This window comes from Anolis carolinensis, chromosome 3 (assembly GCF_035594765.1).
Source record: "Anolis carolinensis isolate JA03-04 chromosome 3, rAnoCar3.1.pri, whole genome shotgun sequence".
NCBI classification, from domain to species: Eukaryota; Metazoa; Chordata; class Lepidosauria; order Squamata; family Dactyloidae; genus Anolis; species Anolis carolinensis.
Window position 1 is genome coordinate 154705924 of NC_085843.1, and position 19269 is coordinate 154725192.

General features: G+C 37.6%; 1 protein-coding gene across 6 annotated transcripts in view; it reads right to left on the minus strand.

Moving 5' to 3' along the window:
- Positions 1-19269, minus strand: part of elf1 (E74 like ETS transcription factor 1) — a 78729-nt gene that overhangs the window by 14977 nt on the left and 44483 nt on the right. For 5 of the 6 annotated variants that reach the window (XM_062975597.1, XM_062975595.1, XM_062975598.1 and 2 more), the window contains 3 exons: positions 7788-7962; positions 5064-5171; positions 2268-2429 (listed from right to left, as the gene is read on the minus strand). In XM_062975597.1, coding sequence (XP_062831667.1) covers positions 2268-2429; positions 5064-5171; positions 7788-7962 — 445 coding nt within the window. The remainder of the gene's footprint in view (positions 1-2267; positions 2430-5063; positions 5172-7787; positions 7963-19269) is intronic. The other variant, XM_008106820.2, reaches the window with a different exon arrangement.

Here is a 19269-nt window from a genome sequence, read left to right on the forward strand (position 1 = left end):
TAAGACTCAAAAGAGACATGCACAAGAAGTGGAAAAGGGGAGAAATCGCCAAAGAAGAATTCAAACGTATAGCCAACTCCTGTAGGGAAAAGGTTTGCAAGGCTAAAGCGCAAAATGAGCTCAGGCTTGCCAGGGATATTAAAAACAACAAAAAAGGCTTTTTTGCTTACGTTGGTAGAAAAAGGAAGAACAAGGAGGCAATAGGGCCTCTGCGAGGAGAAGATGGGATGATGGTGACAGGGGACAGGGAAAAGGCAGAACTACTTAATGCCTTCTTTGCCTCAGTCTTCTCACAAAAAGAAAGCCATCTTCAACCTCAGCAACATGGAATGGACGAAGGATTAGGGGAAATCTAACCCCAAATAGGGAAACAAGTGAATTCAAATGAATTCAAGTCCCCAGGGCCAGATCAGCTACATCCAAGAGTATTGAAGGAACTAGCTGAGGTTATTTCAGAACCACTGGCAATTATCTTCGAGAGTTCTTGGAGTACAGGAGAAGTCCCAGCGGATTGGAGGAGGGCGAATGTGGTCCCTATCTTCAAGAAGGGAAAAAAGAACGACCCAAACAATTACCGTCTGGTCAGCCTCACATCGATACCAGGCAAGATCCTGGAAAAGGAAGTGGTCTGCGAACATCTAGAAACAAATGCAGTCATTGCTAATAGCCAACATGGATATACCAAAAACAAGTCATGCCAGACTAATCTGATCTCTTTTTTCGATAGTTACGAGTTGGGTTGATATAGAGAACGCCGTGGATCTAGCCTACCTGGATTTCAGTAAGGCCTTCGACAAAGTCCCCCACGACCTTCTGGCAAACAAACTAGTTAAATGTGGGCTAGACAAAACTACGGTTAGGTGGATCTGTAATTGGCTAAGCAAACGAACCCAAAGGGTGCTCACCAATGCGTCATCTTCATCTTGGAAAGAAGTGACAAGTGGAGCGCCGCAGGGTTCCATCCTGGGCCCAGTTCTGTTCAATATCTTTATTAACGACTTAGACGAAGGGTTAGAAGCCACAATCATCAAGTTTGCAGATGACACCAAATTGGGAGGGACAGATAACACTCCAGAAGATAGGAGCAGAATTCAAAATGATCTTGACAGACTAGAGAGATGGGCCAAAACTAACAAAATGAAGTTCAACAGGGACAAATGCAAGATACTTCACTTTGGCAGAAAAAATGGAATGCAAAGATACAGAATGGGGGATGCCTGGCTAGACAGCAGTACATGTGAAAAAGATCTTGGAGTCCTCGTGGACAACAAGTTAAATATAAACCAACAATGTGATGCGGCTGCTAAAAAAGCCAACGGGATTCTGGCCTGCATCAATAGAGTATAGCATCTAGATCCAGGGAAGTCATGCTACCCCTCTATTCTGCCTTGGTCAGACCACACCTGGAATACTGTGTCCAATCCTGGGCACCGCAATTGAAGGGAGATGTTGACAAGCTGGAAAGCGTCCAGAGGAGGGCAACTAAAATGATTAAGCGTCTGGAAAACAAGCCCTATGAGGAGCGGCTTAAAGAACTGGGCATGTTTAGCCTGCAGAAGAGAAGGCTGAGAGGAGACATGATAGCCATGTACAAATACGTGAAGGGAAGTCATAGGGAGGAGGGAGCAAGCTTGTTTTCTGCTGCCCTACAGACTAGGACGTGGAACAATGGTTTCAAACTACAGGAAAGGAGATTCCACCTGAACATCAGGAAGAATTTCCTCACTGTGAGGGCTGTTTGGCAGTGGAACTCTCTCCCCCGGACTGTGGTGGAGGCTCCTTCTTTGGAGGCTTTTAAGCAGAGGCTGGATGGCCATCTGTCGGGGGTACTTTGAATGCGATTTCCTGCTTCTTGGCAGGGGGTTGGACTGGATGGCCCATGAGGTCTCTTCCAACTCTACTATTCTATGATTCTATGATTCATGTCTGCTCTAGTTCAAATCTCATATCCACAATTAACTTATAACACAGTCTCAGGCAAATTATTACCTCCTGTCCACTCACCCAATACACCCAGATATGAACTACAGTTCAGGCCAGATTTACCCCCCCCCCCCCCCCCCAATTTCATCTGTAGGATCTGCACTTCAAAAATCAGCTAATTAGAGCAAAAGGTCTACACAAATAATTTGGTTATTTGTTCTCTGTACTATTTTCCTCTTCTATAGCAAATTTCAACAATTGCAGGGAAACACACACTAAACACTGAACATCTCATCTATAGACCTGCAAATGTAGGCGAATAACACATATTCATATCCCCTCACCTTTTCTCTTCTTTGGTTGCTCAAGTGCTACAGGGATTTGTGACTCTGCAAATGCATCCTGGATTTGTTGAACCTCCACCACTTCTGGAATCCCATCAAGTGTGACAGACACATGAGTAATTGGACCAATATCAATTTCATCCTCCGCTCCAAACACATGTGCTTCAAAAGACAACAAGGAAATTAATAAATATTTTAAAGGTTGTTGAAATACTTTCCTAAAATATTATAAAAAGCCTAAAATATGTATGGACTAAGTATGATATCTGAATAATTTTAACTGATTAACCAATAAGAGACAATTATTTATTATTTATTTATTCCGCCCTTCTCACCCCGAAGGGGACTCAGGGCAGATCACAATGTACATATATGGCAAACATTCAATGCCATTGGACAAACAACACAGAGACAGACAGACACAGAGGCTATTTAACTTCCCAGCTTCTGGCTTTGTGAGGGTATGCTCGGTTCCAGCCACAGGAAGAGCTGCTGCTTCATCATCCACTGTGATGATGAGTCCTTTTTTTGATGGAGTACTTCCTCATCTGGTGTTGTAAATCAGTTAAATTAGCCTCCCCGCATAAGCGGTCCCTAAATTTCCCTACTTGACAGATGCAACTGTCTTTCGGGTTGCTTAGGTCAACAACGAGCAGGGCTATTTTTTTATTTTAATTGTCAGTACAGTAGAGTCTCACTTATCCAAGCTAAAGGGGCCGGCAGAAGCTTGGATAAGCGAATATCTTGGATAATAAGGAGGGATTAAGGAAAAGCCTATTAAACATCAAATTAGGTTATGATTTTACAAATTAAGCACCAAAACATCATGTTATACAACAAATTTGACAGAAAAAGTAGTTCAATACGCAGTAAATGTTATGTTGTAATTGCTGTATTTACGAATTTAGCACCAAAATATCACGATATATTGAAAACATTGATGGCAAAAATGGCTTGGATTATCCAGAGGCTTGGATAAGCAAGGCTTGGATAAGTGAGACTCTACTGTAATACAATTATTACTGTATTCCAACTCCTGCATTATTTTGATTTTTCTTCAAATCCTTTCCATGCTCTACTCCAGAGACCTGCCAGGCCTCTGATAGGCTGTGTTGCTCATTTTTTCCTGTCCCTCAATTGACTTTTCTGCCATTAGAGAGACTAAACAAACTCAATAGTCACTTATCTGATCAATTAATTAGCTCTTTATTTTTAAGTTTTATCTATATTGCTCTGCCTTTCTTCCAGCTGTACTGATCATAAAACAGAAAAGGTTTGAAACTCATCAGAATAGTAGAGCAGAAGATTTAAAAAAAACTCAAGGAAAAGGGGGAATCCTAACTGTATTATTGAAAATATGGAGAGAAACTTTTAAAAAAACTTAAAAAAAACCAATTATGAAACCTTTTTAAAGAATAAAATACAACAGTCACCTAAACATATCAAGACCTGTTTCTTCTTGTGCCTGTGTATACTTAAAGTGAGTCAGTGTGGCATTGTGCTTTTGGTATTCAACTACACTCAAGTCCGAGTTCAAATTCAGATTTAGTCATGCAAAACACTTGGTAACCTTGGATAAATCACACACTTTCAGTTTCAGAGAAAGGCAAAAGCAAACCTCCACTGAACAAATGTTGCCAAGAAAACCCTGTGATAAGTTTGCCTTAGGGTCACTGTAAGTTGGAAATGACTTTAAGCTTCACAACAACATGCCATGCTTTCCTCCTCCTAATATAAGTTATAGTATGGGTTTGTTTTAGTGCTAAATATCCCAGACTTTCTGGGCAAGATTACACTTTCAGAAGGCTCATTAATCTTAATGGGGAATTTAGGTACTTGTTGAAATCTTTCCCACTGAGATCAATAAAACTCAAAACCAATTTCGACCCAGCGATGATGTGTTTTCTAGAGTCTCCAAGTAGAAATACAGTCGCCTTCCATATACAGGCAGTCCACGGGTTAAAAAATCCAACTTACAAACAACTCACCGTTAAGTACAGGGGTGAGACAACAGGAAGTGATAGAGATCTACCCCTTGGAAGGAAAATTCACTCCTGAAAGAGTTATCATAGGGTATCTCTGCTGAAGCTTTATCACCAATCCTTATTTTCACAACAAGTCAAATTTTTCAAAATCCAATTATCACAGGGACAGAAAGTAAGGGGAAATCTTCTGAACAGAGACAAAGACAGCAAAACAAACACCACAGGGGTGCTAACCCTTCCCTATGCTTTCCAAAACTAATTTATACATATTTGGTTGGAGTTACACTTAAAAATGTACATGTTCTGACTTTCAAACAAACTCAACTTATGAACAAACATACAGAATATATATCTTGTTCTTAACTTGAAGACTGCCTGTAATTGATTCTGTATCCAGAGATTTAACTATTTGTGGCTTTTTTTTAAGCATCCAAAACCCAAGTAGAGATTTTTCTATTTTTTTAGGGACACCATTTTACTACAACATTGCATATAATGGAACTTAAACATCCACAGATTGTAGTATTTACTCCTGGAGCCAAACAGGGCCAATGTACTTTAAAAATGGGAACACTTCAAACAAACACTTCCTAAAATCAGGAGATTTGCAACAAATGAATCTGCCACTCATGAGTTCTTAAATTAGCCTTGTTTTGTGCAACTCTACAGCATAGCAGCAAAAGCTACCATATATAGCAATCCAACACCTATCTCTTACAAAATTACCTTTATGCAAAACCCAGCTCTTAAAAAGAAAAACAGAGTATTGTTTTTAAATTATATATAACACATTTCATTGGGTTTGACTCACTAGATCTCTTTTCATCCAATACTGGGTCAGGGGATTCCATATTGAGAAGAGCCTCGGCAGCTTCAATGGTCTGCATGGTTTCATCACCATTCTGACAAGATGCTTCAACTGAAAGTGAGAGAGTGAAAGATAGGGAGGTAAAGACAGAACATTTCTAAAATACACCAAAAAAAAGCCAAAACAAAACCTGAACATGTAATAGAATATGAAACAATTTGAACTTAACTCTGTGTAAGAGAATCTGGCACATTACCACATACCACTGTATGGCTATCAATCTCCTCCCAAGGAAAATCAAGGAAAAGTTTCATGAGAACCACCACCCTTTTTAATGTTCCTCCAGCAACAACAAGAATATCCCTGTGGGCAGAAAAATTAGACAATTCCAACTGGATGCCCCCCTACGAGGGTCTTCCTCCAGGGGCAAACCAAGAATGGGCAACTTGGAAGTCCCTGAACAGACTCAGAAGTGGAGTTGGAAGATAAAAAGCAACCTGGCAAAATGGCACTACCTAGAAAAATCCTCCACCTTGTGCGATTGTGGAGCAGAACAACTCAGCATCTGTATACTTGCCCACAATGCCCTGTCTCATGCACAGAGGAAGAACTGTTTAAAGCTACAGACAGTGCAGTCAATGTTGCCCATTTTTGGTCTAAAATTACATAGCTGCTTGTGCTCCCTTTACTTCATCACTTTTATACTTATTTATTTATGCAAATCAAGGAACCTCAAGACAGATTATTATGACAGTTGGCCTATGCCTGAATTATCTTATTTTGCCACTTCCTATAATACAACAATTTCCTCCTGTAATCCTGCAAATCCCATTCATACACTCCAGTTTCCACTTACTAAGGTTCTAAACATTTTGTGTAAATATAGTAGCTTTGAATAAGTTCTTACCTTTGTAAAGCAACAGTATTAAAATTCAGAAATGTGTTTGTGTGCATATTTATGAACAGCATGCAGTGTCGATTTTAACAGTTATTATATCTGAATTTAAAGGGAAATATCAGATGACCAGCTCTGCTTCATACAGAAGCAAATATCTCACACAAGGACAATAGTTGCATCAACTGGCAACAAAATTAAAGTACAGTAGTATTTTTCTGAAGTGTTAGACGGAGAAGACTGGGTTCCAAACCCAACTCTCTGTTATCCGGAGAGATATCATATCAGCCACTGTCTCTCTGCACAACATAATTCACAGGCTTGTTGTGAGGACATAAACTAAAAGAAGTCCTTTATATATATAAACTGAAAGAAGCTCATTTAAGAAAAGATGGGATATAAATATTCAACGCTTTTTAAAAATCACATTGGTTAAAAATATATTAAAACAGATTAAAATAAACCTAAATTACAACAAGGACAATGAAATGGAATTCTGAAGAAAAAACAGGTGCCAGGTGCTTTAGAATGTATTTTGGAGGAAGAAAATGGCAAAACTACTTTCTGAGTATTTCTTGCCTGTGCGGCTGCTATAAAGCAACAGGTAACTCAGGCACATACTCATACATACTGAAATACCTCCAACCCAATTGCTTCTAAAAACATTACAGAAAACAGCTTGGATTCAAGCTGTGCAAGATTTCTTCCAATACTTGCACATCATAAATACAGGATTGGGTTGAATCAACTGGCAACTGCGGCTGGCAGCAACTGAAGATTTAGAGAGATCCTGACTGGAAATCCTTTAACAGCAGCCAAATAATGCTTTCCATAACAGAAGTACAAACTTTCTACAACAGTCAACAGCATAAAAGGAAGTGAGAATAGTTCATTAAACAGAGCTGGGCGTTGCTTCCTGTAGTCTAGCACATTGCTACTGAGTGTGATAAGGACATGAGCTTTTAGAAGGAATGTAGTAACCACAATGGAAAAAGAAGAATCCAGTTCAAACACTCAAAACAGCTGTTGCTTTAATTTTTTCAGTGTATTTATCATTTACAAGTATTTATGGTAACAGAAGAGCTCACAGTCTGTGACACTTTGGAAATGAAGGTACAATTTCAAAACAAAATTCTTCAGATTTCATTAGGAAAATTATAAAATAACCCCAACCTTTAAAATGTATCATCGTTTTCACTTCAAACTGATTTAAAAAGCCTAATTACAATCTCTAGTTATGCTTGAACTGTCAATCCACATTTTGGTATCAGACAATCAAAATAAATAGTCTAAAGCAGATGTGGAACTTATGGATTGTCCTGATTCTGAAGTGACAAGTCATAATTTTGGCTTCAACATTTTCAAGTTGAGTATGGACAGAATGAAAAAAAAAAAACCAAGGCAGTTATAAAGAGTAGATGTACTGGTAGGACATATTGGAAGCTTTAACTATGATTTTGGTGTAATCAGGCATGTAGCCGGGGGGGGGGGGGGGGGGGGGCTTGAGGGGCTTCAGTCCCCCCCCAAAAAATTCTCAGGGTGGTCCACGAGAAGGCCTTACATTTATTATTTAAACTGTTATGTTTATTCATATCATGATCTGATCATCATGCTCAATATATCCTATATGCATGGGGGTATTGGGATAACGATACAAAGGGTTTGCTAGGGTAGATCCTCTCTCACGCAGACTCAGCCCCCCCCCCCCCCCGCCCCCCAAACCAAAATCCCACACACACACACCCCAAACCAAAATCCTGGCTACGGGCCTGGGTGTAATGGTTGAACTGAGATACCGTCTTCAAAGTGACAATGGAAAACTGCTTACACACCTGTAAGGGTGATATCATCATCTTCAATAATTTCTTCTTCTGCAACATCTAGTGAATTCTCAGTTATCAAGACACTGGATTCAGTAACACAAGATAAACCTGAGTAATTATTGAGGAGATCAGCACTGGGTACATGCTCCACAATGACGGCAGGAAAAATAGATGGATCACCGAGCTGTTAACACAGGACACAAAAAGAAACACTACTTTATCCATGCAAACAGGCAAACCTAAGCAACATATTACAACAAAAAATGAAGTGTGTCGCTTGACTTTCACTTGCATACGTCAGCTGGAATATTAGGTTGGCTAAATCAAGGATGAAAATTGGGTGGTTCTCCTGATGTAGAACTGCAGCTTCCAGCTGTCCTGTCTAGCACTATCAGCAGTAAGGAATGGTATAAATTACAGTCCAACAAGATCTGGAGGGTTGCACAATTCCCATCCCTGGCCCAAAACAACAGTTAATTTCCACTACTGATTCAGCAAGTTCCTGTTGATTCATTGGCTGTATGTGGGACTAACAACTGTATTTAGGCTTTTAAAAGTACATCATGCAGAACAATGACTTTAATGAAGTCTTCCTTCTAGCCACAGGTATGTATAGAGATTAATGGTCCAGCTACGGAACTAACACCCACCACTACGTCATAATCCAACCTAATGATAGCAGATCACAACAAAGAGAAAAATTACAAAGTGGATTCGTATGCTTAGTATACAGGTCTATTATGGATTTCAAATCATTCAACTACTTGCAAGATAGTAAAGAAAGGGACTTGTGGTGCTGTAGAAAATAACTGGGGATGAAGTTGGTAGCACAATCTTTTCTAGACAAACTTGTGCTACCAATTTCATTCCTTCCAGTGGCAAGCTTTACGAGCAGAAAGTTTTAAAGCAGAAAATTTTAAAGATGCTGCATAATGTTTGATTTGTTTTTATTAAAGATTTTTGTTTATCTCTTTTAGTGAAATTTTAACTGAATTGTTTAAATAATTTTAACATTTAATTCTATTTTAATATTTACATTTTGAAGGTTTTAAAATTGTACAGTTTTGAGGTTGTGAGCTGCTTTGGCTCTCAGTACTAGGAGAAAAGCAGGGTACAAATGAATATAACAACAAAATTATCAACAACTATTATTATCTCCGCTAAAGTGCTAAAATATCTTTGCAAATGTATAGTCAAGACTAACATGGCTATATTTTTGATTTCTGGCCTATATAGTTCTTTGATCTTTTCCATCTCTAGGAAACGTGATATAGCATTGCTACTCAGTTTATGAGATAAGAAGTAAAATGTTCTTATTTTTTTCCTCACTACAGCAAGGTGGGTTAAAACAAGCTGGTCTTTCCTATTATATGTGAACTCTAAATAGCGAGAATATTGCTGTTATGCTATTGCAAAGATTATTGATCTGTAAAGCTCAAAAACGGATCTACAACAGATCAGTGCTGCTGGTTCATTACTTCATAAACAAAAAATACAGTTTTGCAGTATTTGCAAAATCAGGAATTTGTTGAGGTCATATATCTTTTCCTTTGCTCAAACATCCTGCTTTCCTTTCAGAGCAGTGCCAGTCCAAGTAATTTGCAAAGAACAGATAAAAGGTCAGCATGCTTGAGGTTGAAACCAGTTCAGAAGGAACACCTGATGTTCAAATGAAAGACCCAACACATATAATAGCTATCAGGAGTGAACATCTCTCAGTAAATAGTTCTAAAGACAATTATATAAATTCAAATATTCAAGTCTGATAAGGTTTAAAAGCTAGTCATAAATCCCCCTTCTGTTACTAAGGAGGAGGTTAACAACCAATAAATGAACGTGGTCCCAAACAATTTTAAGCATTTATAATAAACCAAGTGTTCAATATTCACCAAAGCCAATTAAAAGATATTTAATACAGTTATCTAAGTTTATGTTCCTTAAATAGTCGAGATGTGTCAAATTACTTGTTTCTTTAATCTCACCATCCCCATCATAAAGTTAAAAAAGTATGCAGTCTTCCCTCTCCATTTAAGGCAAGACACTAATTAGCAAACCTCACTTCCATATCAGTTCTTGCTTTCTTTTATAAGGTCATCATTGGTTAAAAAATACGAAGGGGCAGATGGGACTTAAGCTTCCCTAGAAATGTGATTTAATATGCATGAGACCATAAATAATATGTACATTGTAGAAAAGTTCACATGCAATACAGTTTCAATCAGAAAGAACAGACAGTTTTTACAATTAAAAAAAAAAATCTATCTTCATTACAAGAACATCAGAAATACTTTAAAGCCCAACATTTAGCAATATATCTTCAGTCGGGCCTTCTCAAACAAGAACTGAAACAAAGAGCAAAGTCATGGCAAACAGATACAGAAAACAATAGATATTACTCAACAGAACAGCTCCTCTAAGTGCACCTATAGGTCAACATACTATTAGTCTATACCAGGGTTCCATGTGTTTTCCTTTTTCTGGATATGTCCTCTTTGTTTTTCAGAAAGAACATTTCTGTTGGAGGGACTTTTTAAAATGTTCATGTTTGTATATACATCCCTTACATATCTAAAAATTGGAAGCAAACACCCTTTGTAATTCTAATTACCTTTATCGCAAATCTAAGGAATAAACGAAGCAATATGCTATCATGAGGGTTGGCCAGAGAAAGGTAGAAAGGGGAAAGGAGGATGGCAGTGACAGTGTCTCTTGCTCTGTGTCCTAGTCTCTGGAGCAGCAGAAAACAAGTTTGTTCCAGCTTCAGTATGGCATCCCTTCAAACATTTGAAAATGGCTATCATGTCTCCTCTTAAACGTTTCTTCTTCAGGCTAACATGTCCAGCTCCCTAAGTCACTCTGCATAGAATAAGGCTTCCAGATCTTTTATCATTTTGGTTGCCTTCCTCTAGACACGCTCCAGCTTGTCAATATCTTTTTAAAATTGTGGACACAGTATTCCAAGTGAGGTTTGATCAAAATAAAATACAGTGAGACTATGACTTCTCCCAATCTTGACACTATATCGCTACTGATGCAGCTTGTAATTACATTGGATTTTTAAACTGCTCATTAAGACTGTTGACTCATGTTCAACTTGTGATCCACTAAGATTCCTAGATCCATTTCACGTGTATTGTTTGCAAAACAAGTGTTACCCATCCTATATGTTTGCATCTCATTTGTACTGCCCAAGTGTGGTACCTTATGTTTCTCCCTGTTGAAATTCATTTTGTGAGTTTTGGTCCAGCCCTGTAACCTATTAAGGTCATTCTGAATTCTGATCCTGACCTATGGGATGTTAGCTATCCCTTCAAATTTAGCAGAATCTGTATGGTTGATAAGCAAGCCCTCTATTCTATCATCCAGGTCATTTAGAAAAATGTTGAATAGCACCACTAATCACTTCTCTTCGGGATGGGGAGAAGCCATTGGTCAGCAATTAGAAATACACTTAACAACAGCACTGGGTGGACCACATTTTACTAGCCTGTTAAAATAAAACCATCATCAACTTTATCAAACATATTCTACATCTAGAGATTTCATTTATCTAACAAATTTGTAACTCCATCAGCAAAACAGATAAGATACTCATTATATTTATTCCACTCTTTCTCTAATTACCTTAAAATGGCCCATTTTCCCCTTATACCACCCCTGTGAGATAAACCTAAAAACAGCAACTGACCCAGATGCACCCTATTTCTTTCTATGGCCATTCTGTTCTTCGGCAATATATCCCCGAATCTTTCTCTTTGACAGAGAACTTGCTTTTTCCCACTGAACATCTTACAAAGCTTATTGTAAGAAGATAATACATATGTAAAAAAAAGAAGAGAGAATGCCTGAGAGAAAAGCTTAGCAACTGCGATAGCTGAGACTGAGGCTCCTTTTTTTCTTTTCTACCAGACTGGAAGTCCCCAATCACTTATTGAGATTTAGTGTTTCTGGGTTCTCTGAAGAAATAGATTTTATAGGTAGTTTGTCAGCTTTTGTCTCTAAAGAAACATTTGCTTTGTAACTGAAGAGCTTTCAGAAAAAAACTATTATTTTCAAAATTCCATTCAGGATGAAGCTCAGCCTACAAATAAAATGTTGTGTTCTTTATTTAATAGCCTCAGGGGTCTTATATTTTTTATGGGAGATGAACTTGTCCTTAATGCTGTTTTTCAGTGTACAGTACTCAACAGCATGTTCAGGTTATTGTTGTTATGAATATTCAAAGCCAAATTTAACTATTGAGAACCTAGATTTTTTTTTTTCGTGGCAGGAGCAACCGGAGTTGCTTCTGGAGTGAGAGAATTGGCCGTCTGCAAGGACGTTGCCCAGAACCTAGATTAAGATTTCTTGGTAAAAGTTGTTTGCCATCATTTTTCTCTTAGGCTGAGAGTCTCTGATTTGCTCATCATCACCCAATGAGTTCCTATGGCTTAGTGGACATTTAAACCTTGATCTCTTCGAGTCCTGGTCCAGCCTTCACACTATTACATCACACTGGATCTAAAACAACTTGTAGCTCCCTCCTCGCAAAACAAACCACAGTACCAGTTCTTTATTCCAGTAACATGGCATTAAAAGTAATGTCTCCAATGTAAATGTTTTGAAACACATAGTGACAGTATTCTAATGATCATGTTTTAAAACAGATCTTAAAACGAGGTCAAATACACTTACCTGAATTTATTCTCAGGCAAATTTTAAACACTATTATTAGCTCCAGAGACTTTAAAAAAATCCCAGTTCACCACTGACAAACATTGAATCAAATAGAAAGTAGAAGAAGGCCAACTTCCTCAGCCTGGATCTACAGAAGTGGACAGGGGCTTATTCACCATTGTTGCTGGCCTCTGATTCATTTACCACTAGTTACGAGGATCTGTTAAAACCTTATGTGGCCCTCGTTTATATCTATAACACTGAGCATATAGCAAAGGTACGAATTCTATAACCAGCATAGCAAGTCAAGGATTGATTGAACTGAAGCCCTAGAGATGTTAATAACACAGTTTTTAATTCAGATTTCAGATTGCATTATCTTAGCCAACTTCCTCTTGCAAAAACGTCCTTTCATAAAGGAGAAGTTCCAGACAACAAATACTATAAGAAGAACTACAGTATTTAAAATTCCAGAATTATTATTCCTCTTGTTTTAAATAGTGTAAATTGTTCATAAATTTTTTTATTGGTATCACCATGACATCCTATGATACAGGAATGGATATAAAATTAGGATGGATGAGTAAGTAAACAAATAAACTCTCCAGAAGTACTTTAAGTAAAAATAGACAATGCAAAGATCTAAGAGTCCTAAAATATACTAGTCAGACTTTGGTATATGGTAATCTAATTTATCCTTATACTTACACTATTGTTGACAAATGTTGTATTAAAATTCAGTAAGCATATTTCATATTTTATTATTAAGTTTTGATAAGAAAACAGCTAATGTTTATGAATAAGTCGTTAGGCAAATAACAAAGAACAGAGTCAGAACTTTGAAGGAAGTTGCATAAGGACCGGAAAGTTAAGCTGAAGAAATTCCTGCTGTTTCTGCTTATGTATTTTCCCCACTCACCACAAATGAACAATATGTGACAGTTGGATCATCACACTTCTGTGAATTTGAGGCACTGCTTTTTACATGGGTCCACTTCTATTTTTCTGTGTACTCAGAAGCTAATGATAGATCTATTCTACCTCACTGCATTTGTCTGCACACTTCCTATCACCATTTCATTTAATACATACACAAAATGTGTGTGTACATCATGATACACCAAAACACAATAACTGTGTGAATGTCTGTATTTACTTTAATCATTTTCTTATTAAAGAACCAGGTTTGCAGACCAACTGAATTAAATTCAATACCGCACTTGGATGACAAACATGGGGATGACTGCATTTTGTCAACATCATTCCACCAACTCCAATCTTTCATTATCATTCATGTAATGGTCACTCTTTATGTAAACCTTTCCAGTGCACTTCATGGGATGACTCTTGCAGACCATTTAAAAATCTGAGATGATACAATAAGAGCTGCATACCTGTTCTGGTATAGAATCCATATTATACAATTATTTTGCCTCCACTGCTTCCTAACTTGCCTCAAGGTTCATTACCTCCAGGATCTAGATTTAATTTAGTCCTGTATACCTTTAGGGAACCTAGTTCCACATGTGCATTCTCAAGTTTAATAGTCATCAGAGGTATGCATTTTTACTGATAGAACCCTATGCATACAATGACAGCTTTATGTGCAGTTAAAATAAAACTTTCTTGTTTTGGACAGTGGGGAGATGTTAAATTTTGAAGAACAAGCATTTTCCATGGCCATACCAGCAAGGTGAGCTTTAAAAAAAACACCATATACAAAGCAGCTGGTTTGATCCATATCAACAAACCAGTTCCAGAAGTTTATTTATCTCCACCTGCCTTTTTGTAAAGCAAAGAGATCTTAATTGACAATCAAGACCAACCTACTCCAAAACATTTGCTTAATAGTAAATATAATCCACAACAATTGTTAGTGAGAAATTAATCTCAAGTGTGAGAATTATAGCTAAATCCATAAGGAGCAGGAAAACCAGAGGAGGGTGTGAAGTGACATTACTATTCCAGTGCCTTGGCTCTGCTTCCACTATACTAGGGTCTAAATTTTAAAATAGCTTACTGGCGGTTAGAAATTGTGGGAGTTGAAGTCCAAAACATCTGGAGGGCCCAAGTTTGTCTGTGCCTGGTTTAAATAGAACCCACTCATTCCCCTGGGTGGGTTTATTATATCGGACATACTGTGGCAAATTTTGCCAGAGGAACAAAAGTCTTCGGCCATTGTGTAGCATTCTTGTGGGGTTGTACAAGTAACTACTGCTTTAGTTTCTTATTCATATTATTGGAAAGCCTTCCAAACAGGGCAGAGAGACAACAACTGCGCTGCTAAGAAAAAGATCTATGCGAATGCAAAATCTGAGGTCCAAAGAAGGACCACAGAGCTCAAAAACATCTGGTGGACAAAAATGGCTGAAGAAATCCAACACTTGGCAGATATCCTGTCCAGCTTATCTGTCCGAACGTGTCTCCCGCTATGACCCACCTCGAAGCTTAAGATCGTCGGATGAGGCCCTGCTCGCGGTCCCGTCAGCCTCACAGGTGCGTCTGGCGGGGACGAGAGACGGGGCCTTTTCAGTCAGCCTATGGAACGCCCTCCCCATTGAAGTCAGGCAGGCTCCCTCCCTCCTATCCTTCCGTAGGAAGGTAAAAACTTGGTTGTGGGTGGGGCCAGGCTTTCGAATAAGAATCAGCAGCATTAATTACTATTATGTATACTGGAACTCAATTGACAGACCCAGTCTTTTAAACTTGTACACGCCTATCTATATTTTATAAATGCATTTTATGAATGTTATATGTAAGTTAATTTTTTTAACTGATTTATAGTGTATTGTACTGTTTTTATATGTCTGTTTTATTGTAAGCCGCCCTGAGTCCCCTGTTGGGTGAGAAGGGCGGGATATAAATATTGTAATAAATAAATAAATAAATATCCATGATGTTCAGGAATTCCTTAAAGCCACAAAGGTTATCTACAGACCAAGAAATCATGGCACACAACCTCTACGCTCATCAGATGGAACCAAACTTCTGAAAGGCAAAAAAATAAATTGCACTACATTGGAAAGAGCACTACCACAACCTCCTGAATCGCAGCTCCAATGTGGCCGAAGAGGTTCTCTCACAAATCCCGAACAAAAAACCAGGGATGAGTTTGCAACGTTGCCTAGTCTGGAGAAAGTCAACCATGTCATCCTTCCAGGTTTCCTGAAAAATTGTGGGAGGAGCTGCAAACCACACAATCTAATCTGAGATTGCCAGACCTCAGACTCCATTTTAGATTATTCTTAGGTTTTGGACTGCTAAGAGAAAACACTTGCTTGAAGTTGTAAGAAAGATGCCCTGTGCCATATGCACATAGAAACTATCTATCTTAAACATACGTGTAAGGGGACTGACAATCTATGTACCTGTGTTCTACTGAACACATGAAGTTGTGAGTAAACCAAATATGTTATTTTACCAAAGCCTACCTTCATTTTTGTCTCTTGAGTGCATGATATAAAATTACAGTAGTTGTTTTATGGGGAAGTAGACATATATTTTTGGCGACTGAAAAAAACTTCTGAAACTCTGCATTGGAATATTACTCTGTTTTCCTAACAGATCAGAGACAACAGGTTCAGTCTAACAACTGAAGATATTGCCTTGCATATTATATTTGATTGTATACCATCTGAGAAGATTCTACTCAAACAGATTTTTGGTTTGTCTCTGAAAGATCAAACTTTTCAAAAAGGTTATGATCTCCAAATGGTTATGAATGCCATTTTCCAAAAATGTTAGCTTTCTCTGTAACATTTTAAAGTCTTTACACCCATCTGTTTTTGGTACCAGTGTTATAGACAGAAGAGGATTTATAGTTCTTGCTTTGATCTTGAGAATCTGAACTGTTGGATAGGTAATGGGGACTCTTTAAAGCAAAATACATGGTTACTATATTTCTTCAATTGTAAGACACCATCACTGCAAGACATACCTTAATTTCAGCATCACCACATAACATGCATCTGAAATTCTAACATGCACCCAATTTTTAGAGATGTTTATATAAGAAAACAGGGTGGCTTAGAATTGAAAAAATGCAATATTTGATTTATAAAATTATTCATGAGTTGCTTCTCAGTTTGAAGATGCCTCTAATGTAACATATAATTTTAACATTTTAAAATGTTAAAATAAATGTATTATGAATTACTCAAATGCTGTATGCAATAGAAAAGCTGAAACAGGCTACCCAAAACTAAACATCTTTAATTAGACTTAATTGAGCACCTTTCACCTCCTTAGGGAGGGAGTTCCACAACCAACGTGGTTCCACAAATTTGGTCATTCTTTCTCGTGGTCCCACCAGTCTCTTTGTATTGGGACACAGAGAGGGCCCTCTAAAAAAACACAAAAGTATTGGAAGATTCAGACACTCAGAGCCTGTCATCTGTTATGTCTGCATCAAAGGTTTTGGGTTTCCACAGCTCAAATTACTACAGATTATTGATTTATAAACTCAAGCCAATGCTACAATTGACCTGGAAGTCAATTCTTTCTCCGCTAACCCTAGTCTCTGTAGTTACAGGGGAAAAAGCAACTTCATTTAATTCTTTTTGAGACACACAATCCATGCAAAGTGGAAACAGCATCCAATATCTTTGTACTATTCTGGGAATAGAATATAATTTGGGCCCATCAGATGATTACTTGCAATGTAACCAATATCCCAGACAAAATACAGCAGCAGAACTCCGTTTACTAGGGACAATTCACAAAACAAAACATCACATGGGGATACAGCTCATTGCACATGGGAGACACCATTCTTAGACTGAAAATATAGCTGTATCTGAAAGTCCTAGGGCAATTTTAATTTTTATCTGTCCACACATAATAAACATAGTACAGATGGTCCCATATACATGGATTGCAAAGCTATTCCCAGTTGTGATTTTGCAACTCTTGTTTATCTTACTTATTTGCAGGGAATCCTTCAAACAAATGCTTAGAAAATAAATAATGTAACTTGAAAACTACAGACTTCACATTTATTAACTTGATTCTATGTTGCTTAGCATCTGATGTTCACATTCATTACAGCTCTTCTTGAATTAAGTTACTGATGTTTCTTTAAAAGTTAAGACCATCATTTAATATTGTGTATGTTCTCCAGAAAATGCAAGGTTTCCACAATTACTAGCTGAAATAACTAACCGACACACCCCCTTCCCCAAAACAAACCTTTATTCCACTGAACTCCTAGCTGGTTGCAAAACAAAAGCTACCTAAGCCTGCTGGTCATGTAAATTCAGGTTATACAGCTCTTTTTTGTGTGTGGATATCACTTACATTTATTTCCTTACGCTTTTTTTATCTCTCACTTTTTGTACAAGGAACTTGAGGTGAAATACATGTGGCCCACTTTTTTCTTCACTGTTTGTCTAAGGGAGTTTAGGCTGACAGATAAGAATCAAACCAAGGTCATGCCTGTTCATGACCCAGTGAAAGTCAATTCCAGGGATTTCCAACTTCGCAATCCATGGGATGGGGGGAGGTCAAGAGAATAGGACGGACACACTACTGTTTTCTTTCCAAACTCCTCTTACTTTCAACTATCATCCACTGACAAACCAAAATTAAGGGTAGAAAAACCAAGAATATAGTGAAAAACTCTTGTGATGAGATGGCACCATATCCAGGAGGGATCATTATCATAACTATAGTTTTGCTAATACAGAACAAGATGTGGAAATAGCCTTTGATTTCGTATCCCTAATCAGTCTCTTCAAAGTGGGAGGGGAAGAGACTATGTCTCCAACAGGCATTTCTAAGAGAGTCAATATTATTTATGTGTAAGAAAGACAGCCACCCAGAATACTCAAGACAAAAGGAGTTAAAATTTGAAGCCTTGCACCTATAGACTATACCACACATATAAGGTTTTCAATCTAAATCTGTAAAGTAGTTAATAATTGAAAAACTACAAAAAATGGCTAAGGTTTTCCCCCCAACTTTACTGTGTAACTATTAAAATCCAGTTCTTCTGGATGTTTTCTCCTGCCATTTAAATTCTGTTCACAGATACTGCAATTTCAACTATTATGGCTCTATCTACTGTTGACTTATGGTGACCCCGTGAATTTCACAAAGCTTTCTTAGCTACTCTGCAATGGTTTTTGCCGGTTACTGCCCCTAATATATAGCCTACAACATTGGTAATGCATCTATTTATTTCCTCACATTTATTTCTCTTCCTTTTCTTGTATACTTAGGAGTATTGCTCCTGATGGTCATGATACTATCAAAAGATGCTAACTGGAGTTACCTAAGACAGAGCACATCAATGGTTTTTATTGCTATAGGAAGACAACACACTTCAGCAATGCACTATTATTTTAAGGATTGCACATAGAAAATTTAATACTTTCAAACAGACAATTTTTTTTTCCCTAAGGACAAAACCTGAATTTCACACAAAAATTAGCAAATCATGTATTTGGTGTAATAGAAAATAGTAATCTGGATAGTTCTACAAATAAAAACACAAACTGAGGATTTATTTTATCTTTTAAAACTGCCATGTTTGTACATTACACAAAATAGTGACCCAGATCTCAAACTATCTGTGTAATGCATTACTAGATTCAAGGACTTATGTCACTTCTGATAGATCAGAAACTGTGACTAGAAAGTCTGAAAAGAAGGTATTTCAGCCATCTGGGATGTCCAGAGCTAATCTGGATTTTGGGATGCTACATTGATATTACTATGTAATAAATACAGCCAGCTTCCTGACTTGTATTGCTATTCATCTGTTCTACAAATGCATGTAAATAAAGCTGAGTATAGACTAAGCTTCTGGCTCTGTTTTCCCCAAAGGAAAATAACA